Below are 19,628 nucleotides of genomic sequence, written 5' to 3'. Positions count from 1 at the left end.
GCTTCTATAGAAACAGTTAATTCACAGGTACTTGCATAGCAGATCCTCCACGTAATACTTGATGAATAATAAGGTGTTGTTGTTAATAATAATATAATATAATATATTATAATATAATATAATAAATACTTATAATCATTGATGATGTGAAGATATATTATTAGGAGACATTTATTAACATTTATGGAGGGAGTCTTGAGTGTCAGTGCTTTGTAACGGTCATGGTGCTTTGCAAAGTTTCCCAGCATGGAAAAGTCTTCAGGAAAGAGGAGTTTATGCCTCTTGGTAAATTGACAAGCTGCTTTTTGATCGAGAGAGAGAGTAAGAGAGAGAAAGAGAGAGAGAGAGAGAAGAGCGAAAGAAAAGGAAATGCTGGTGAGAGAACGACTGTTTATCACAGTTATAATATAAGTGATAACAGGAACTAACTTGTCTTGTAATCATGTACTAACTTGTCGTGTTAAAATGTAGAAAGTGTCATTCGACATTGTAATCATTGGCAAATCATTGTCGTATACGCGTAATTACACACTCCAGATCATGCAGTTATATGAAAATAATCCCCTTCGGGATGGTAATGTCACTCCACTTCGCGTCATGCAGCATCACATCACACCAGCATGGATTTTTTCATATAACCACAGTCTGTTGTGTGTTATTCCTTACATATATGGACTGTCTGTTTATTTGGACTATTAAATGTAACGTTATATTTGCTTGTACAGTAGACTGACTGGGTTCATTCATTTTCAGTAACCGTGTTATCATGGTCAGGGTTGTGGTGGATCCAAAGCCTATCCTTGGAACTCTGGATGTGAGGTGGGCGTACACCCTGGAGGAAACACCAGTCCATCAGAGGGCACACCATGGACACACACACATTCACACACTCACTCACAACTAGGGGCGATTCAAAGTAGCCAAACCACCTAAGCATAAAGATGGGAGGAAACCAGAGAACCCGGAAGGAAACGTAAAACTTCACACAGAAAGGAGCCTGAGTTCAGTATCGAACCCTGGAGCTGTGAGGTGACAGCGCTACCCTATGCAGCTACAATAGATTCAGATCTAGTATAATACTGCCTAATGTAAAACTGGCTATTGAAAACTCTTAAATGGGACAGATTTAACCCACTGGCCACTAACTGAATCAGCCTGTTTTACAGTAGTGCCTTTCTGAACCATTCTGAAGCAGAATACAAGATTATGAGTTTGTCTTTATGTCCATTGTCTTGCAAAGTCAGCCTTTACCTTCAGAATATGCTGCATTTATATTACTGTGTGCAAGATGTAAACTTAATTGACCATTCCACACATCTGTGCATCTGTATTTCAAATCCATTGCCTCTCTGTCTGTGTTTTTCAACAGTCGTGCTCTTGACTGAGGAATTGTGTCATACCTCTCCATCTCAGTGCACCACAGGATGTCCTCTTTGTCATTCATGTAAACAGGGAAGTGCTGATCTTTGCCCTGCTTTATGGAATTCGACCGAGTGGTGATGGTCCTCACTTTATCAAACTGAAAAATGAAAACAAATATTAATTATTTGTCATAATTTTGTTCAAAAGTGTTAACCTGGTATTTGCCTATGTCAGTTATATATATTTAAGTGGCAGTTTTACCTTTGCAGTCCTGCCATGTTCAAGACAGTCTTGTAGGTCCAGTTTGTCAGTGGTCATGGCAGTCAGAGGTCTATGTTGAGGAAAAACAGATCAGATGGAAAGAGAAATAGAGCGGTAGAGAGGAACAACTGGAAAGATGTACTCTATTTCATGATAAGGAGAATTAGTGGAGAATGGCGAGGTAGCGTGTAGTATGAACTGAGGGAAGGTTTTGACATTAGCACTGTTGCTTCCCTCACCATTCTTGAACCAACCTGTTCATGCCAGGAAGGTTTCCCCAGAAGTAGCGGGCACGATGGGCAGCAGACACTTCCTTCGCATCTATCATCACTGGGTTGCACTGTGAAGAGGAACAGAGATAACAGGCTTTTGTGAAGAAACAGCAAGTTCCTTGTTTTATTTATTTTTTTTATTGTAAGCCAAATCTGTAAAATCATACTGTGATCCTTAAGTATTATATTTCACTGATGCTGAAATTGTGTAATCTAATAACAAACCAGTATAAATAAATATATAAACATAAATAGGCAAATGCACTGAATGTAGGAATTGAAGAACGTATTTTAAACAAAATTCTCAGTTTCTGTTTTTATCAGCATAATCGAATGTTTATTCAATTCAATTAGTACATATATTTACTAATTACAGTTGTGCTCATTAGAAGCAAATTTGGTTTTTTTTGTTTTTTTTTTACAAACTGCTTTATCTGACTTATCTGTTTTAAACATTGCCCAATATATACCAGCAGAATTAAATTTCAAACTTAACTTTCAATCATTTACAGTTTTTCACGTAGGATCAAAAGTTATTGAATCTTAAGATGATTCTAATTTTTGGCTTGTAAGAGAAAAACATGAAAGGATTCTCTTCTTTCTGATAGATATATTGTGTTTTGTCAAAGAAAATTATATTCTTTTGCTGATAGAGAAAAAGGTGTTTGTATGTATTACACAATATAGGCCTATTTGCATAAATCTATGTGTTCAGGTATGTGCCTTTGTTTAAATAAACTGATAAAGTTTATGGCACACTTTTTTTTAATTTTAAAAATCTTACTGCCACTGGTAAAAATTGTGTTTTTGATTTTATCTTGGGAACAGAATGATAAGAACAATTTGGATTATTTGGGGGCTTAAACAGACACAGTAACTCTGTAAGTCTACCACTTGGTGGCACCAAAGAAATGGTTTATTGCTCACTGCTGAGGAACGCGTCACACAACTCGAAAATCACAGAATTCTTCATAAAAATCCAGTCCTCAAAACCTGAATATTTTTTGTATTTGTGTTTCTGTGTGAGTAAATCTGTGCCGTGAGTATAAGCAAACACACACCTCTAAAAAGCGAGAGATGTCCCTTTTGTCACTGACACCCATGGCCACTACGTTTTCGAAAAGCCAGAAGAAAGGCCTGTTGTCTCCTTCCTTAGGACGAGCTTCATGTAAAAGCCGGTAAAACTCAAAGAACAGCCGCCCCGTGCCCTCTGGTGTGTGTGTGGCGATAAGAAAATGAGATACAAAAAAATGAAGTGAAAAGTATCCAGATATACTGCTATGCAGATTTGTGCTTTACAATGCAATGCAAATCATCCAAAACAAAATACAAACTAACATTAACTTAAAATAAATCAAAAATGGTTAAAGTATTGATTTTGCATGCAGTATGATTTTACCGTAGAGACCTTTCCGTGCTGGATTAACTATAGACAGATCATTACAGGGGCTTCCTCCAATGACGAGATCAAAAGGTCCCCACTCTTGTATCTATGACAAAAAGGAAAGAGCCAGACAGAGAAAGAAGAGGAGGCCAATTAAGGGTTAAAAATATCTTCATGTATAATAAAGGTGCTTCATAAATTATGCACACCTCAGTTCTTTCAGAAGCGAATTTCTAGCAGGTTAACTCACATGTTTGCGGGTGACATTCCTCACGTCACCAACATACATGATGCGCCCATGGTGCCGTACGATACCGACAGTGATGGAGTCCTCACATATCTCAGAGGCTACATAGCGCTCCACCTGAATGCCTAGCTCCTTTAGCACCAGCAGCCCTACACACAAAAACACACACACTGAGCAAACTGTGAGGGCCCTGCTTCCCAAAACCATCCAGACACCTTAGCATTACAGAAGTACATTTTTGTATAGTATAGTACTTTTAGCATAGTATATCGTACATCACTGTCATGCAATTTGGGAAATGTCAATAATAATTCTGGAAATAAGAAAGAGACAAGAATTAAACAGTGGGAAAAACATACCTGTCCATATGTACTTAGATCTGTATATATTTACCATATATATATATATATATATATATATATATATATATATATATATGTGTGTGTGTGTGTGTGTGTGTGTGTGTGTGTGTGTGTGTGTGTGTACATATGTATATATAGATTATGTATAACAGTGTCATTAAGATGCAGTCCTGTCAATAACACTTTAGTCATTACACCGTAAAGCCACTATAAGGAAAAGATATCACGACTTCCTGCTGAGAGCACAAAAACGAGATGGTGTGGATTCTCGTTTCACCTGTAGCGATTCCGTCAAAGAGTGATAACACACGAATGGGCTTTCTCTTCTCTGCCAAAACAGGAGGGTAGAGCTTTGGAGGTTCCTGAGAGAGAAAGTATATGAGTGAAAGGGAGGAGAGAGGGAGACAGAGAGGGAGACAGAGAGAGAGACAGAGAGAGAGAGGGAGAGAGAAGGAGAGAGAGACTACTCCGTAAAATGTCATGGCACTTGTACAGAGGCAGTTCCAGGATTTTTATTTTCGGGGGGTTGGGGGGTAAATAGGCAATAACAGGGTGGCGTTGTTGAGGCACTGAAAGGTGATGAAGCTAAGGATGTACATGTGTGGTGGGCTCATACAAATTTCAGAAAAAGCAACAACATAAGTGACAAACAATAAATATTAGCGGGCTCTCAAGTGGTGCAACAGAAAAGAGTTTGCCCTATCGTCGAGAGATCCCAAGTTTGAATCCTGACGATGCCACAGCCATCCGTGAAACTGGCCATGCTCTCTGGGTGGGAGGAGCGGCATACTCTCTTCCCTATCAATCACAGTGACACTCCCCAATCATGGGCATCTGTGAATGCAGAAGGGGACAGACAGCGGAGAGCTTTCCTCCAAGTGTGTTACGCCACCCAACATGAGCAGCGGTTCAAAAGGTTTAAACTGTATTTCACTTTAATTGATAATTAGATTTTGACTTTTCTGACTTCTCCCCTGCACTGTCTCTCACTGCACCTCTCACTGCACTGCTTATATCACATTGTCAGTGACTGCTGCAGATTTGCTAATACAAGACGCGTCCCGGACTGTACCATTCATTAAAAAAATGGTCTGTGCGTATGGCCAACACCTCTTTCGTCCTGACTCCAAACATTTACTCATTTCCATTGACTTGAGGTTTTATTCCATGTCGTGGCCTTCTGTGTGCTGTTTTAATTATTTGCACTCGGGCAAGATCATATTAACTTTGATATCTTTCTGGTTTACGTCTTTATCATATTACTGCGAAAAACAAAGCTGTAGAGCAGGGGTGTCAAACATACAGCTCATGGGCCGATAAAGGTTCTAATCTGGTCCACCAAATTAATTCAGAAGCCATGTTGTAAATTAAAATCCTCTTTCAATTGAGTTGAAAGATTTGAAAAAAAGACCTACTCTCTGTTATTCCAATAGAGGGCAAAATAGAGCAATAAACGTCATTTCATAAGAAAGCTGAAAATTTGATCCCGTAACTATGTTTCTTTCGCGCGAGTGGGGATGAATACTTATGCAGTCACAACAACGTTTTTTATTTGTAAATAATTTTGCCAACTATATTTTTTCCCCAAACTTCAATATTATGGATTGTTTTGTGTAGATTAATGACAAACACTATATGGCCAAAAGTATGTGGATGCTTGCCCATGACCCCCATATGTGGGCCTTTTGCCACAAAGTTGGAGGCACATGATTGTCTAGAAGGACTTTGTATGCTGTAGCATTACAATTTCCATTCAGTGGAACTAAGGGGCCCAAACATGCCTCTTGACAATGTCCCTGTGCACAAAGCGAGGTCCATGAAGACATGGTTAGCCAAAGTTGGAGTAGAAGAACGTAGCCTGAACAACGTGTCCTCAACCCCACTGAACACCTTTGGGATTGAACTGGCACGCCGACTGCGCCCCAGGTCTTCTTGTCCGACATCAGTGCCTGACCTCTTGTAGATGAATAAGCACAAATCCCCACAGCCATGCCCCAAAATCTAGTGGAAAGCCTTTACAAAAGTGTGGAGGCTGTTATCACAGCAAGGGGAGGTGGGGCTGGGGGGAGGAATTCCATATTAATGCCATGCCTTTGAAATGGGAGGTTCAACAAGCACGTATGGGTCTCATGGTCAGGTGTCCACATACTTCTGGCCATATAGTGTATAATACAAATTCTAGTGGGGTGAGTACTTATGCATGTCACTGTGTATATATGGTAAAACCATTATTTGGAAATTTTTGGTAAAGAACTGCAGGCAGTTTTATAGGTGTTCAGAATGTACCTTTCAGATAAATGCTGATAGATGAGCACATTAAAATGATACATTGATGTGTTATCAGTCTGAACTGATTTTTTTTGGTCCAGCCCACTTGACATTGGACTAAGTGTAGTGTGGCCTGTTACCGCTGCTGTAGAGTCTTTACTTTCCACTGTACTCATGTATAAATAATATGGGTATTTTAAAATGGGTTAATAAGACAAAAATACAACTGTTCTCTTACTAAGAAACCACTCAGTAAAGAGTCCTCTGGCCCTTCAGCCACCTCAAAGGGTGTCACATGGCTTTTCCAGCTTCTGATCTGCATTACCTTAACCTATTCCCAATTGCAGTTAAAATGAAACAACTGCCCCACACCTGTACATACTTCCAGAAAGTGTTAAAAAAACATTTTTCACATTAAATCACTTCAGTAACTGGGGCCCATTATCTGGTAATGAAGAACTGGTCAAAGTACATCCTTGACCATAAATTTGAGATAATCTCAGAAGTCCTTAAACTGTCTGCCCATACACCATTGCAGCACAGGTGGACCATGAAACGGCCCATAAAGAAATCTTCACTTTACCCCATCAGTGGAACTCAAGCCTTCACATGCTAATCTTATCAGAAGAGGCTTTTCTGGCATTGTTATGGACTGTTTATGCTCACTTGGTGTCTTAAAGTGACAGCTCTTTGGCTTTCTTTGGGCTCACTTGCTCTCTTCAACGACATTTGTATTCATTTATCCAAATATGCAGAAGATACATGATGCAGTTCCCAGGAAACTTTTTTTTTGCTGGGTTGCTAATTTATAAGATGTATCTATTTCTTTCAATTACATCATAACACACTTATTACCAATTACCTCAAAACCTTTTTAATGAGAAAATTTGTGATTTAATTGGGTACCACTTACAAAGTCCTGGTCGTGGTTGTTGGCAAAGAAGTGTTGTAGGCGACTGGGCCAGTCAGCCCGGCGTTCCAGCAACCCGTACTGAGGCTTCTGACCACACATATAGCAATTCCAAGGGTCCTCCTTTATAGCAGCTTGTGCTGCACCCGGCCCAACTAGCAGATCCACACACTCTACACAGAAACACCTGCAAACAATACAGTCCGGTAAGTTGATGAAGTCTGACAGCGGTTTCTAGGCCATGCCATATTGCAGAATATATCCTGTGTCTATTACAACAGTAGTAGCAGTAGTGACCATAGTATTATCATTATATCCAAGCTTATCCTTATCATTAATATCAACTAATCTGTATTGTTAGAATTAGGGATGCATTGAAACCAATACTGGTATTGGGTATAGGCTTTCTTTGTACTAAGCATGAGGATGGACATCCTGAGCGCACAGGACACTATCAGCAGGTGTGGTCGTTAAAAAATGAACGCAAAAAAGTTGAATGAATTGCACCTTGATTCGCGAGCAAAGTGTAGACGCTGGTGATTGAGGGGGAAAGGAAGTGCGCGTCTCAGTGCTCAGTGCTCGCGGAACTGAAGTGCTGTCACATGTGACAGTTTCTCTGCATGTTCGGTTCAATGCTCCACATTTATAAATAAGAGAAAAACTATTCTTGTAAAAAATTGTCCAATAGCAACATCTGATACTACACGATGTGTGCATTGTCCCCTACTGTGTGTTGCCATGCTAATAAACAGAAGACACAAAATGACCGCGATCTGTAAGTATTTCATCATTAATGTTCAATCAAAGCAAAAGCAGACAAAAAAAAGGTACTACAGCATCTTCCTACTATACATGTAACCCAAACAAATAAGACAAACCAAAACTGTCTTATAGAGTTTACTTAATACCTTAAATAGACAGCACAAGGATGTCATATGTGAGCACACCGAGCAGTGTCAGCAAATTCGGGGTCATGAAATGTGTTCACACAAGGGTAAGTGTGAAGCAGTGACCTGAACATGCAGAGAAACTATCACATGTTACAGCACTTCAGTTCTGTGAGCACTGAGCGCTTCCTTTCCCCCTCAATCACCAGCGTCTACACTTTGCCTGCAAATCAAGATGCAATTCATTCAAACTTTTTCTGCTTTCATTTTTAACGACCACACTTGCCGATACTGTCCTGTGCGCTCAGGATGTCCGTCCTCACGTTCTCTATTAAAGATACTGTTTTAAATCCATAACACATTAAATATAAAACTAAAATACAAGTAGTTCATTGCTAGCACACAGCAGCAACATGTAAAAACAGATGTAATAAAATAAAATTACATGATGCCCCTGATGGCTTAATACTAAGTAGGTTAGTCATTTCAGTATCAGTATCGGAATCATTTCAGTATCAGTATCGGAATCAGTAGTGACGAGTCTCAAAAATCACGTACTCATACTTGGTCTGAAAAATTGGTTTCGATGCATCCCCGTGTTCATTTAACTGTGCAAAAGACCATTAAGATGGTGCATTAACATAAACTGAACAGTCTGTGGCAGTTGCACCTGCAGCAGTTATTGTTTCCACACATGAGCACCTCCCTCCCTCCACAGCAGATTGTGCAGTAAGACTGGTATCCGTCATCATCATACTGGTACGCACACTCCAAGAAGCAGTTCTGTAACACAACGGCATTACACGCTAATGAAAAAAAGCTTGTGTTTGTCTGTGAACAGTCTAGCTATATAACATATGACGTATAGCATATTGCTTATTTTATTACATGACTATAATAGCAATGTGGATGTAATTTACTCATATGTAATATAGTCAAATCTACGTTTGTACAAATCATTTTGGAATAGGATCAGAATGATTGTAATTCACAGAAATAATCTACACTCTCAGAAAAAAATGGCGTTGAACTGCACTATTCCTTGTCGTTGGGGTGGTACCCTCAAGCGTACACTGTTTGTACTTCTAGTATGTATCTTTTCCCTAGAAAGGTACATGAAGTCTACCTTAGCAGCTGTACTTTTTTAAAGGTACACTATATCCACATTTATTTGCTTTTATTTGTTCTATTTGTATTTACTGAAACTATTGTCTAGTCACGTCTCTTGAAGAAGGTTTGTGTGTTCTTTTTCTGCTGTCTCTGTGCCTTAGCGAGTTTACAGAGCCTCGCAACAAGTATAAAATGACTTTGATATTCGCAGGGAAAAGACACATATTAAAGATACAAAAGAAAGGTACAGGAATACCACCTCAGAGACAAGAACAAAGTCCAGTTTAGTTGAGGCTAGGCACCAGGCTGATAACAAGAAGCTAGCTTCTACCTTACAGCTTTGGCACATTCCTCCACTGAAGAGTGGGTGCTCAAGGGAAACATTCAGGGTTCCACAGGAGATGCAAATGTCTGTGAGAAAGTAAGGAGAAAGTAAGGTTCTGTGTGGTTGCAGTGTCGTAAGGCTGATTTATACTTCTGGTTAATGCGTATTTGCGTCACGACACAGAGAAGGGGATCATGGGTAAACATGGCATGCAGCTCCTGCGAGCTAACTACGCGTTGTGCATCTCTTTGGTGCTGTGCGTCGACTGAACGCTGATTGGTTGGTGGAGAGGCGTGTCGGTTACGTAAATGGAAACGGTCTAATTCTGACTAATATTATTTAAATTAGAGGAATACTGTTCAAAATGCATCTTAAGTATAAGCTATAAAATGCTAATCAATAAAATTGTTCCTGAACCAGAACTTTCCGTGTTCTACAGAAGAAACTGCTTTCTGAAAGTGTGGTCCGTTAAAAACCTTAAAACATCTTGTGACAGAAATGCATGTAAAATGCTCTGTAAAAATCTCAGTTTAAACATTCAACGTGTGACTTTCTCAGACTCGTATCTTTAATAAAAACTTCTCTTTGATTAAAAACTCTGAACAGTGAGTAGAAATGAACACGAGCGAGTTTTCCCCGTTTCATGTTTGCTTCACACATGATGATATGATCACATTACTGTATAATGGATTTGTTTACGGAATACTACAATCATGATATTGTGTTAATATAAATATATTATATAATGTGTGAGGCTTTGTAATGGCTGTAGTTCATTATAATGTTCAGTTTAATCCTGCTGGATCACACACCTAACTTGCTCTTTCTTCTAACAGACTCCCAGTAAACACACAGTGTAGGTGATGTAAACCACAGCAAGTCAATACAAATAAAACCTAAAGCATCTGTCAATTAGTGTCTGACAGAACTGTGGATTGAAACACTAGTTAAACCGAAGTGCTTCAACACAAGAGCCGTTCATACTGCCGAATATAGACGAGCTAAAACACTTCAGAATTCACTTGGTTTATAATGAATCACGCGTGTTTTTTTTCCCAAGCACTTTTCAAAACAAAGTTATGCCCATGTTACCTTCTATTTATTATTCCTACTACTCCTATTATTCCTACTCCTGTTTTGGCCTTTCTTCACTGTCTAATACAGTAAATTTCAGTGTGGTTCATGCAACAGTGCCTCCTAGAGGACATGCTCCTGTTATGTGCAAGTATGAATCACCCTGTGCGAGCTTCTGCGCAAAAAGTCCTGGCGTACATTTAGAAGTATAAATCAGCCCTTAGAGTTCACTGGAAACTCTTTACAACTCAGCAGACACAATTGTAAATAATTACCTTCAATATTCCTGCACTTCTGCCGCACTTCGTACACAAGCCTCTCTGAAAAAAAGCAGAGAAGAACTGGTAATTAGGACTATCTGATTCCCTGTGTGATGTTTACAGCCTAATGTTTACCTTGGAGAGCTTAGCAGTTGAGGCTGATAATACTGATTAGAGGCGTGTGCTCATGTGAGAGGTTGGGTGTGTGTGTGTATGTGTGTGTGTGTGTTTGTGTGTATGAACCCACTGAACTCCTTGGCCCTGTGTGACTCAGTGAGAGTGATGGCTCACCTCGGGTTCTCTCATCGACAATGTCTTTCACCTTGGGCTTCTCCGTGCCTGTGCTTTTACGAGGCCTTTTGGCAGGTGGGGGTGCATAGGCTGCGGCTTCAGGCTCCACCCACATTTCCGGGTACACTTCCTTATATGGGTTGCGCTCCTCTGTGAAAGGCCAAGTCAACAAATCAGATCAATCAAAACAGACTGAAGAATCCTATTCTGAACAACAGAAAGCCAGTATGCGAATTAGCCTGTCAGTGAGTAATGGTTTTAAACCCAGAGCACTTAGCTCCAGTAAAAAGAAAAAAAAAAACACTAGATCAGCTGGAAAAAGAAATAAAAACACTAGATCAGTTTTGAAGATCCCTTTGTGAGTTCACAAAAACCCAAAAACCATTACACACATCAGGTATGCAGCACCACATCTTTCAAAGAAAATTGTTTGAAGTTGTTTTGATCAACAACATACATGTACAAGGATGAGAAACAAATATACAACAAATTCCCAGCATTTGACTCCACTTCAGGCATGTGTCTTCACTTGTACAGGAATGTCTTTTAACCACATATTCCCCATAATCCCTTTCAAAAGAGCATGGCAGTAGCGGGTACCTTCTGGAGGCTCCAGGCCCTTGGGGCCAGTGGGCTGGAATCCTGTCATGGCCCATTCAATCATCTGCTTGTTCTGCATGTCCACCGACTTACAGGTGTCGGTGTCGTCACTCTCAGGGCAGGTGAGGAACACTTTTCCTGCTCTACTGCTGGCTACCTGAAAATATAATTTAAGCAGACAGGTGTGCTGGTTATTTATAGTTAGATTTCTGCATAACACTAAACCCAGGTTCATTTACAATTCCACAGGTGAATGCACTCTTGTGAGTTTAAAGCCGTACCTGTAGCACCTCATAGATGGCTTTCTTGTACATTGGCTGTTTGTTGTAAGTTGGCTGGTGGAAAGCACTGCAGAAGGAACTCAAAGGCAACAACTTCTCGACACAGACCTAAAAAACAAGGAATATTTGGAAAACAGCTTCAACTATAGGCAGTGATGCACCACTCATTGGAATGTATTTTTAATATTTCAAATATTTTCCTATAAGACGTTTAGAAAAACATGCCCAGTTTTCCTGGGATAGGCTCTGGATCCTGACCAGGATAGAGCGGTTACTGAAGATGAATGAATGTAATTGATATGAGTTGAAATACATACCACAGAGAATTTGCCATCACCAAACCACATGACCCATCTGGTTCCCTCGGCAGCTCGGCTTCGTCCGGTCATCCACCAGGAGACGATGCGTCCAGGCCACCAAGAGAAACCACGCAGTTTCCCCCACACCAGCTCGCCAATGCCAAAGCCTCTGCCATCCTGTACATGCCACACAGACCTCAACATCCAGTCCATAGGGAGTTCGGTATTAAACTGTGGCTTATCTGCTCTGTTTTAGTTGCTAAGCCTTTCAACAGTAACAAGCCGCTATTTTATACATATCATTCAATAGCAGCTCTCAGGAACAAATATGGAAGAAAGCCATATCTCAGGAGACTTAATCAATCAGAAGTGTTGGCAGGTTTTTATCAAAAGCATATTAAATTCTGTTCCAAAATCAGATGCTTTAATCCACAATCATTTGTCATTATTTATCAATTATAATGACAGTGACAAGTGTACACTTGCTGAAGATGTGCCACTACCTCATACTCAGCTTCTGTGTCGGTGGACTTTGGTGAGGTCTTATCTCCGTCCCCTATAGGCACTGGCTCTGGCGTGGTGGCCACTGTAGGGGATGCTGGGTCTGTAGGCTGTTGCTGTTGCTGCTGGGCTGGAGGCTGTTGCTGGGGTGCAGGCTGTATTTGTGGTTGTGGTTGAGCTTTGGGAAGAGCCTGGGTTAGTTGGTGTTGTTGTGTTGGTGGTGGTGGTGGTGGTGCAGTGGTCAGTGGGCTGTTGATGGTGCCATAGGCCATCTGAGGCTTGGCCTCCACCTCTCCATGCTCCTCCATCGAGTTCATTATGGAAACCAGTTTGGCCTTCTTCTCTGCCTGCAGCACGTGGGACAGGAACAGAGAAGAGAGAGAGGTGAAACGCATTCAGCAGAGGCAGACTTGCTTTGACAGCCCCTCCTGAGAATGACGCGGCTCCATGACTATAATCACTAGGTCTGTTTACACTACAGCAATCCCAGATGCCGAAGCAAATATTTCCAGTCCTCTTGATTAAGAGTGCGCAACTCCCTTTTGAGACTGAGGAAGGTCAAAAAAAAAATATGGAAACAACCCCCCCCGATCCCCTAAACAGAAAGCCATTTGTGGCCCCTTTGAAGCCATGACGTTTCTGTTGTGGTTGAGGTGCACGGAAAACAGCATGGTGCAGAGTTCACTGAGTTTGTCGAACCGGACTCATTAGGTCAACAACAGAGGACGCGAGCCAAGCCGTGACTTAAGCTGCTCACAGAAAATCCCCAACAGCTGCGCACATTCTGCAACCTCTCTCTCTGTGTTTCTCTGTTTCTCGCTCTCTCTTTCTCTATAGTTTAGTCACTCACGTGAATCTTTTTTATAGCTGTATGCTTTTCTGCTGCCAGCAACCAACACCATCTCAGGTTTCAATCACCACAGATGTAAACTGGCCAAGGCAAGTTTGAAAGGAGGAAAAAAAAAGGCATTGCTCTTTTGTTTCTCTTCCTCTTTTTTCACCCGCTATATACACTAAGCTCCAGAATTATTGGCACCCTTGGTAAAGATGAGTAAAAAGTTATATAACTGTTGGTGGTTAATCAGTATAGTGTCACACTGAAAATATATGAATACTAACTTTGAATTGAAATAAATTCATTCCAAGAAAATGAACCAACCCTTATCAAAAATATATTTTCCAACAAAACCAGAATCTTTGGTATTCCTGTATTTAGTACTGTATGACCTGCCTTTGCCAAAATAACAGCACTGAGTCTTCTCCTATAAAGTTTGAAGAGACTGGAGAATACAGAACAGGAAGCTGAGATCACTCCTCTCCTGCTCCTACAGGGGTAAGAGGACTGGGATGGCCATGTAACAAACTTGATTCTGTAATCATTTTGTGTGGATTTGAATGTATGTTTTGAATCATTGTCCTGCTGGAAGACCCAAACAAGACCCAGTTGTAGCTTCTTGGCAGAGGCAGCCAGATTTTCATTTCAAATCTCCTGCTACTTCATGATGCCATGTATCCTCCAGATTCTTTGGAGGACAAACAGATAAACAGCCCCAAATTCATCACAAATCCTTCACCATACTTTACAAAGGAGATCATCGTTCATTTTTTGCCAAACCCACCTTGAGTGTTTGTTGCCAAGATGCTCTATTTTTGTCTCTTCTGACCACAGAACCCAGTTCCAGTAAAAGTTCCAGTAGTGTCTAGTAAACTCCAGGTGCTTACATTTGTGGTTAGAATGAAAAGGCTTTCTTCTGGCACGCCTTCCATATTGTTTGTTAGCATGGAGGTGGTGTATAATTGTAGATTTGGAGACTTAGTGACCCCAAAATGCTTCTGTAAATCTCCAACTGTGATGCTTGGAGAAATTTTTGCTTCTCTAAACTCCTACTAATTGTGCATGGGGAAAAAATACTCTTGCATCCTTTTCCAGGCAGGTTCATTACAGCTCCGGTTGTTTTAAACTTCTTAATTACTGCCCAACAGCGGATATGGGCTTTTTGAAGGTGTGTAGCTACTGTATTTTTAAAAGCCATTGCCTGATATATGAAGGTTAACACACTTTTGTCTCATTAAAATTCTCATTCATTTGTGAAATCTTCTCAATGTTGATGAATGATGTATTACATCATACTTACACCCCAGAGAAACAGGAAGTCACAGATGAACGCTCATGAGTGTCTAATCAAAACACCCAAGTGAACTTAAAAAAAGTACAATATAAATAGGCATTTTCCCTATAAGCATTTCTAGACACTAATTTATAAGGGTTTTTTGGGGGGTTTTGGGGTTGACTGTACAATCACACAGATCCACAAGGGGGAGTGAATCCAGGAGCACTGAGTTTATACACTCCCAGTCAAATGTTTGGACACACCTGCACCTTAATTTTCACTACTTTTACTATTTTAGAATAACAGTAACATTTACAGCATTTAGCAGACATCCTTATCCAGAATTACCTTTATCTCATTTATACAACTGAGCAGTTGAGGGTTAAAGGCCTTGCTCAAGGGCACAGCAGTGGCAGCTTGGTAGAGCTGGGATTTGAGCTCATAACCTTCTGATCAGTAGTCCAATGCCTTAACCACTGAGCCAAGACAAACAAGAATAACACATGTGGAATAAAACAGTGACCAAAAAATATGTTTAAAAAAAAATCAAACCTATTTTATATTTGAATCAGTTTTCCTGATGAAGCTTTGCACACTCTTGGCATCTTCTTAACTGGCTTCATGCAGGAGCTTCACCAAGGGGGCTTTTTTTAAAAGTTGGCAGGACAAGCACTTGTTGGCTGCTTCTGGTAAATTCTACATAAAAACTACTTGCTTAGAAAGACAATTTAATTTTAATGTCAAAACTACTCCTTGGCCTTAACTTCACTATGTACTTTTGTCTTAGAAACCAATTTCAACCACTGCCCTTCATCAGATTGTCCTAAAGACAATAAAAATATACTTAATCTAGCGTGTCCAAACTTTTAATTGGTAGTAGTATGGGTGTCAGAGAGAGAGAGAGAAGAAGAAGAAGAAGAAGAAGAAGAAGAAGAAGAGAGGGGGTGATGATGTAGAGTAGAAACATGTGGCCTCCACTTTAGTTTATAAATATCTGTATAGCTTCCCTGGCTGCTTCAAAGCACTAGGCCATATGCTCTACAATGTTTGGCAGGCCCTCAACAGAGACTGTAGGTCTTTGTGAGTGGCTTTGTCTGTACGTGCACATGTATGTTGGTATTGTGTCCCTAAAAATTCCAGGTGATTCAAGTCAGGTAGACACACGTGAACGTATTAAAAAGAATCTGCAGTCTAAGCCTTTATCTAAGCCAAATATTTGCCAGGGCTCCATGTACTGATTGACCCTCCTAGATTGTTCATTACTGTTTAGAATGTAGAGAATTTATATGTGATACAATAAACCACACCTATAAGGAGGAAATAACGCAGACTGAGTGCACTTGGCATAGAAAGTCTTACATTGGGAAAACAACACCATTTTGCTGCCTGCTGCCCTAAAAATAAAGGCATAGGGGAATTCTGCAATGTAGGGAGAAGAATCTTATCTTGCCCACTTTCTCCAGCAGGGGAAAGGAAGGGGTTATTTATCTAGAAAATCAATTGAAAACTAACTCCCCCAACACCCCCTGCTCACAGCACTGGGAAGTAAAGAAGACTGAGGTGGCTATAAGAAGTCGGGGTTTGTTTCTGGACGTTTTCCCAGTTGTAAATGCCCCCTTCTCAGGGGCCTCACTGCGGGAAGAGTTTGACTCTCCAAATCACAGGAGAAGAGGAGGGGAGGCATGGAGGGTGGAGGGTTATGGAAGTACAGTACAGTACAGTCTTTATCAGTCATACACACACACACGCACACACACACACACTGACAGCTTTGGCAAGACCAAGGCATCTGTGCCACAGGTCGTGTGCGAGGCAGAAAGCAAACCAAGGAATCGTCTGTATTGCTGGATCAGCTAGTAAGCACTACTGACCTCACAAACGAAATAAACAAATGCAAAAAAAAATCTAAGCACAAAAAAAAAAGCACTGGTCAATCCAAATTAGCTTTAGTTTACAGGACAAATTAGTAACAGGACAAAGCACAGACAGGCTGCTGTCTGATGAAAAAAGGGAAAAGCGAAACTTTTTTCCATACTGCACTCAAACACATGGTGGAGACTTGTTCAAATCATAATGCAGTGTCTTGTCTCTTTGTGCTCACGGGCCAACACCAGTGATTAAAGGGCCTAGAAGGCAACAGGGGCAATCAGTTCTGATAATGGAGCCCAGCCTGCTCTCTGTATGAAAAGAACATCCCTGAGGCAATACCACACACACACCCACGTACGAACGCACACCCTGAATGAACGCTATCTTTATAATTTCATGGTGTGTCTCCAAAGTAATATGAGTGCAGTGTACAATAGATTTTAATAACGACAAATAGATTAAGGAAGGAAGTGAAGTGACCTACACTTTGAGGTTCCACTCTCTTCAGGCACATTACAGAGGTCACAGCGGAGGCCACAATCGGTTTCTACTATAGACAGTAGATAATCATATAACTGAGGTTACAGAAAATCATGGTGAATGGTTATTTATGGTTGATGTCTTAAATGGTTATGACAAAACAAAACGAGCAAACATTTCTGCACACAGTCGGCGTCACTAAAACGAGATACGAGACATAACCAATCACTTTCACTGGTGATCTTGTCTAGAAAAATGCCATATCTGGCTCTGTTCTTGAATATCCAAGCACACAACCTAATTATCAATTACATACTACACATATTATGCTGGGATAGTTCAAGCACCTGATTTCTCTATAATCATGACTTAAAACAAGCCACACACACAAAATTCAATAAATTTAATTGTCTCATTCTATTTGCGGATAATTTCATTTCTTTCTAGAAATAAGCATTATCTCGTGTGTAAAAAAAGTCAGTAAAAATGTCTAGAAATCGGCTTAATAATCTTGCATTTGTTTTATTGCAATCTCAAAAGTAAGAATAAAACATGATACTAAAACATGATGTGGCATGCTGTTATAGGATAATAATCAACGCCTGAGTGGTGTGACGCAGCCCAACGCAAAGCTTTGTCTTATCTGCACCAAATTGTCAACAATTTTAATTTATTATTGAACACGTTGTACCTTTAACCGTTTAGAGTTACATTTAATGCTGTTGAGCATCTGCAAAACGAGTTAGTTCCTGATATCATTTACATTAACAGCAGCCATAAGCAGTCCTTCCCTCACCAGTGTTGAGGTTAGTAAGCTGAAAAGAAACTAAGCTTGTCACGTTACTGAGAAACCAGAAAGCACAAAGTCCTCTATCTACTTTCCCGTGGCTGAAAACTTGTGAACCGCTACAAAGGGCTCACACTGGCGATTCCTTATTTTTAAAATAAATTTCTCCTTACAGAAAACGTCATCATATTAACGATCATACAGGTTTCTTTGTTAAATAAATATTTTTAATCTGTTTATTATTAGCCTTAGATTATGTAGATCCAACAGCATACGAGCCCCTGTGAATGAGCTGTTACTACAGAAACGATAACGTATTACAATGAGCGCATTAATATAAACCTATGATTTGAATTACAGCCGGCATTTTTTTCGCAGTGCATTTTCAAAATGACAAAATTAGTGAGTAAACACCAGTGATTACACACACCAAACAGGTCGTCTATGTAAAAGCTTAGTACAATACAAAGAAGATGCCATTGAGAGAACTGTTCAATGCTTCCTCTGGCAGCGTGAAATTGAAATGTGACATTCCTGTGGAGTATGAATTGCCATCATCATCGTCATGTGACAATCGCATTTATTTTGACGTGACCTCTGTGAGGAGCTGAACAATGCACCCTCACTTCTTGGCCTCTGGAGAGCACAGGACAGAGGATGCATCTGGCCTCCATTGAGGAAAGTCCTTTAAAGAGCTCCAGCAATTAGGAGCCTTACAGAGGTCAACCATGCAAAAAGAAACCAAACCAAACTCTTCTAAAGAAGTTCTTTCAAACACATGCTCTTATTACACGTGCTTTCTCACAGCACTGACAAAAATCTTTTTTTGTCTTCAAATTCTGTTATTTCAGTAATAACTGTTTATTAATTGGCAAAATATTAGGCTTAAAAGAGCCAGGCAGGACTAAAAGCCTGGCCGTGTTTGTGCTGCTAGCCTTGACCCACAGCTCTGGCAGTGCGCATACGCCATGCAGGTTCACTGGGTTCGTTCTCGCCATTTGCATATTCTTAAAAAGACAGGCACCACATTTCCGTTTCGACACAAGCCAGGGTGAAGGATAATATTTACATGCTTATACCATTTCTTCCCGGAATTCAGAGCATGAGATAAGCTTATCGGCGTTGCATAAATCAGCAACAACTACACTAAAAGACATATTTTCCTCCAAAACTCTGACATTCAGCAGAAAATATATCACTACTTTGTAGCTTGTTGCTTTAAACAGACACAGGAAAAAGAATGCATAATCAACCAGCATGTAACATCTAAACTTCTGAGCAGTTTAATGCAAAATGGCAGCAGACACTTTGAAAGAAACTGCAGCAGAGACACTGAAACAGGAAATACTTTGAGCATGCGGCGATCCCCTGCGATTACATACAGTCAAACAAATCTACTTTTTTTTCCTGCGGACTCCAGCGAATGCCTGAGCTCCCTCCTCTCCGAACTGAAAGAGACGGGTTTCCTTTAAGCCACCAAGAGCAGATGGTCCATAACAAGTCTCCTGGAAATACCTGAAGTCAGCATAATTCCTCCCCCAGCAAAGTCTACTCAAACCTGCACGCTGCCCCTCCACACACACACACACACGCACGCGCACACACACACACACACACACACGCACACACACAGGCACACATACACACACGCACCCGGCGCTATCAACAACAAACAACCCAGCCGACC

At 40.5% G+C, this 19,628-nt stretch overlaps 1 protein-coding gene across 7 annotated transcripts in view; it reads right to left on the bottom strand.

The window, feature by feature from the left end:
- The window catches only part of dnmt3ab (DNA (cytosine-5-)-methyltransferase 3 alpha b), a 51,278-nt gene that overhangs the window by 7,118 nt on the left and 24,532 nt on the right, over positions 1-19,628 (bottom strand). For 3 of the 7 annotated variants that reach the window (XM_026934546.3, XM_053237561.1, XM_026934550.3), the window contains 16 exons: positions 12,697-13,041; positions 12,212-12,370; positions 11,895-12,002; positions 11,614-11,770; positions 11,014-11,163; positions 10,738-10,782; positions 9,395-9,474; positions 8,624-8,736; positions 7,070-7,253; positions 4,166-4,250; positions 3,530-3,675; positions 3,295-3,385; positions 2,957-3,105; positions 1,878-1,963; positions 1,624-1,693; positions 1,401-1,519 (listed from right to left, as the gene is read on the bottom strand). In XM_026934546.3, coding sequence (XP_026790347.1) covers positions 1,401-1,519; positions 1,624-1,693; positions 1,878-1,963; positions 2,957-3,105; positions 3,295-3,385; positions 3,530-3,675; positions 4,166-4,250; positions 7,070-7,253; positions 8,624-8,736; positions 9,395-9,474; positions 10,738-10,782; positions 11,014-11,163; positions 11,614-11,770; positions 11,895-12,002; positions 12,212-12,370; positions 12,697-13,041 — 2,087 coding nt within the window. Of the gene's footprint in view, positions 1-1,400; positions 1,520-1,623; positions 1,694-1,877; positions 1,964-2,956; positions 3,106-3,294; positions 3,386-3,529; positions 3,676-4,165; positions 4,251-7,069; positions 7,254-8,623; positions 8,737-9,394; positions 9,475-10,737; positions 10,783-11,013; positions 11,164-11,613; positions 11,771-11,894; positions 12,003-12,211; positions 12,371-12,696; positions 13,042-14,313; positions 19,622-19,628 lie in introns of those variants that run through there. The other 4 variants (XM_053237562.1, XM_026934549.3, XM_053237563.1 and 1 more) reach the window with 4 other exon arrangements.

This window comes from Pangasianodon hypophthalmus, chromosome 10, assembly GCF_027358585.1.
Source record: "Pangasianodon hypophthalmus isolate fPanHyp1 chromosome 10, fPanHyp1.pri, whole genome shotgun sequence".
NCBI lineage: Eukaryota > Metazoa > Chordata > Actinopteri > Siluriformes > Pangasiidae > Pangasianodon > Pangasianodon hypophthalmus.
Note: the sequence above shows the minus strand (reverse complement) of the source record. Positions and strands in the feature narration are given on the sequence as shown.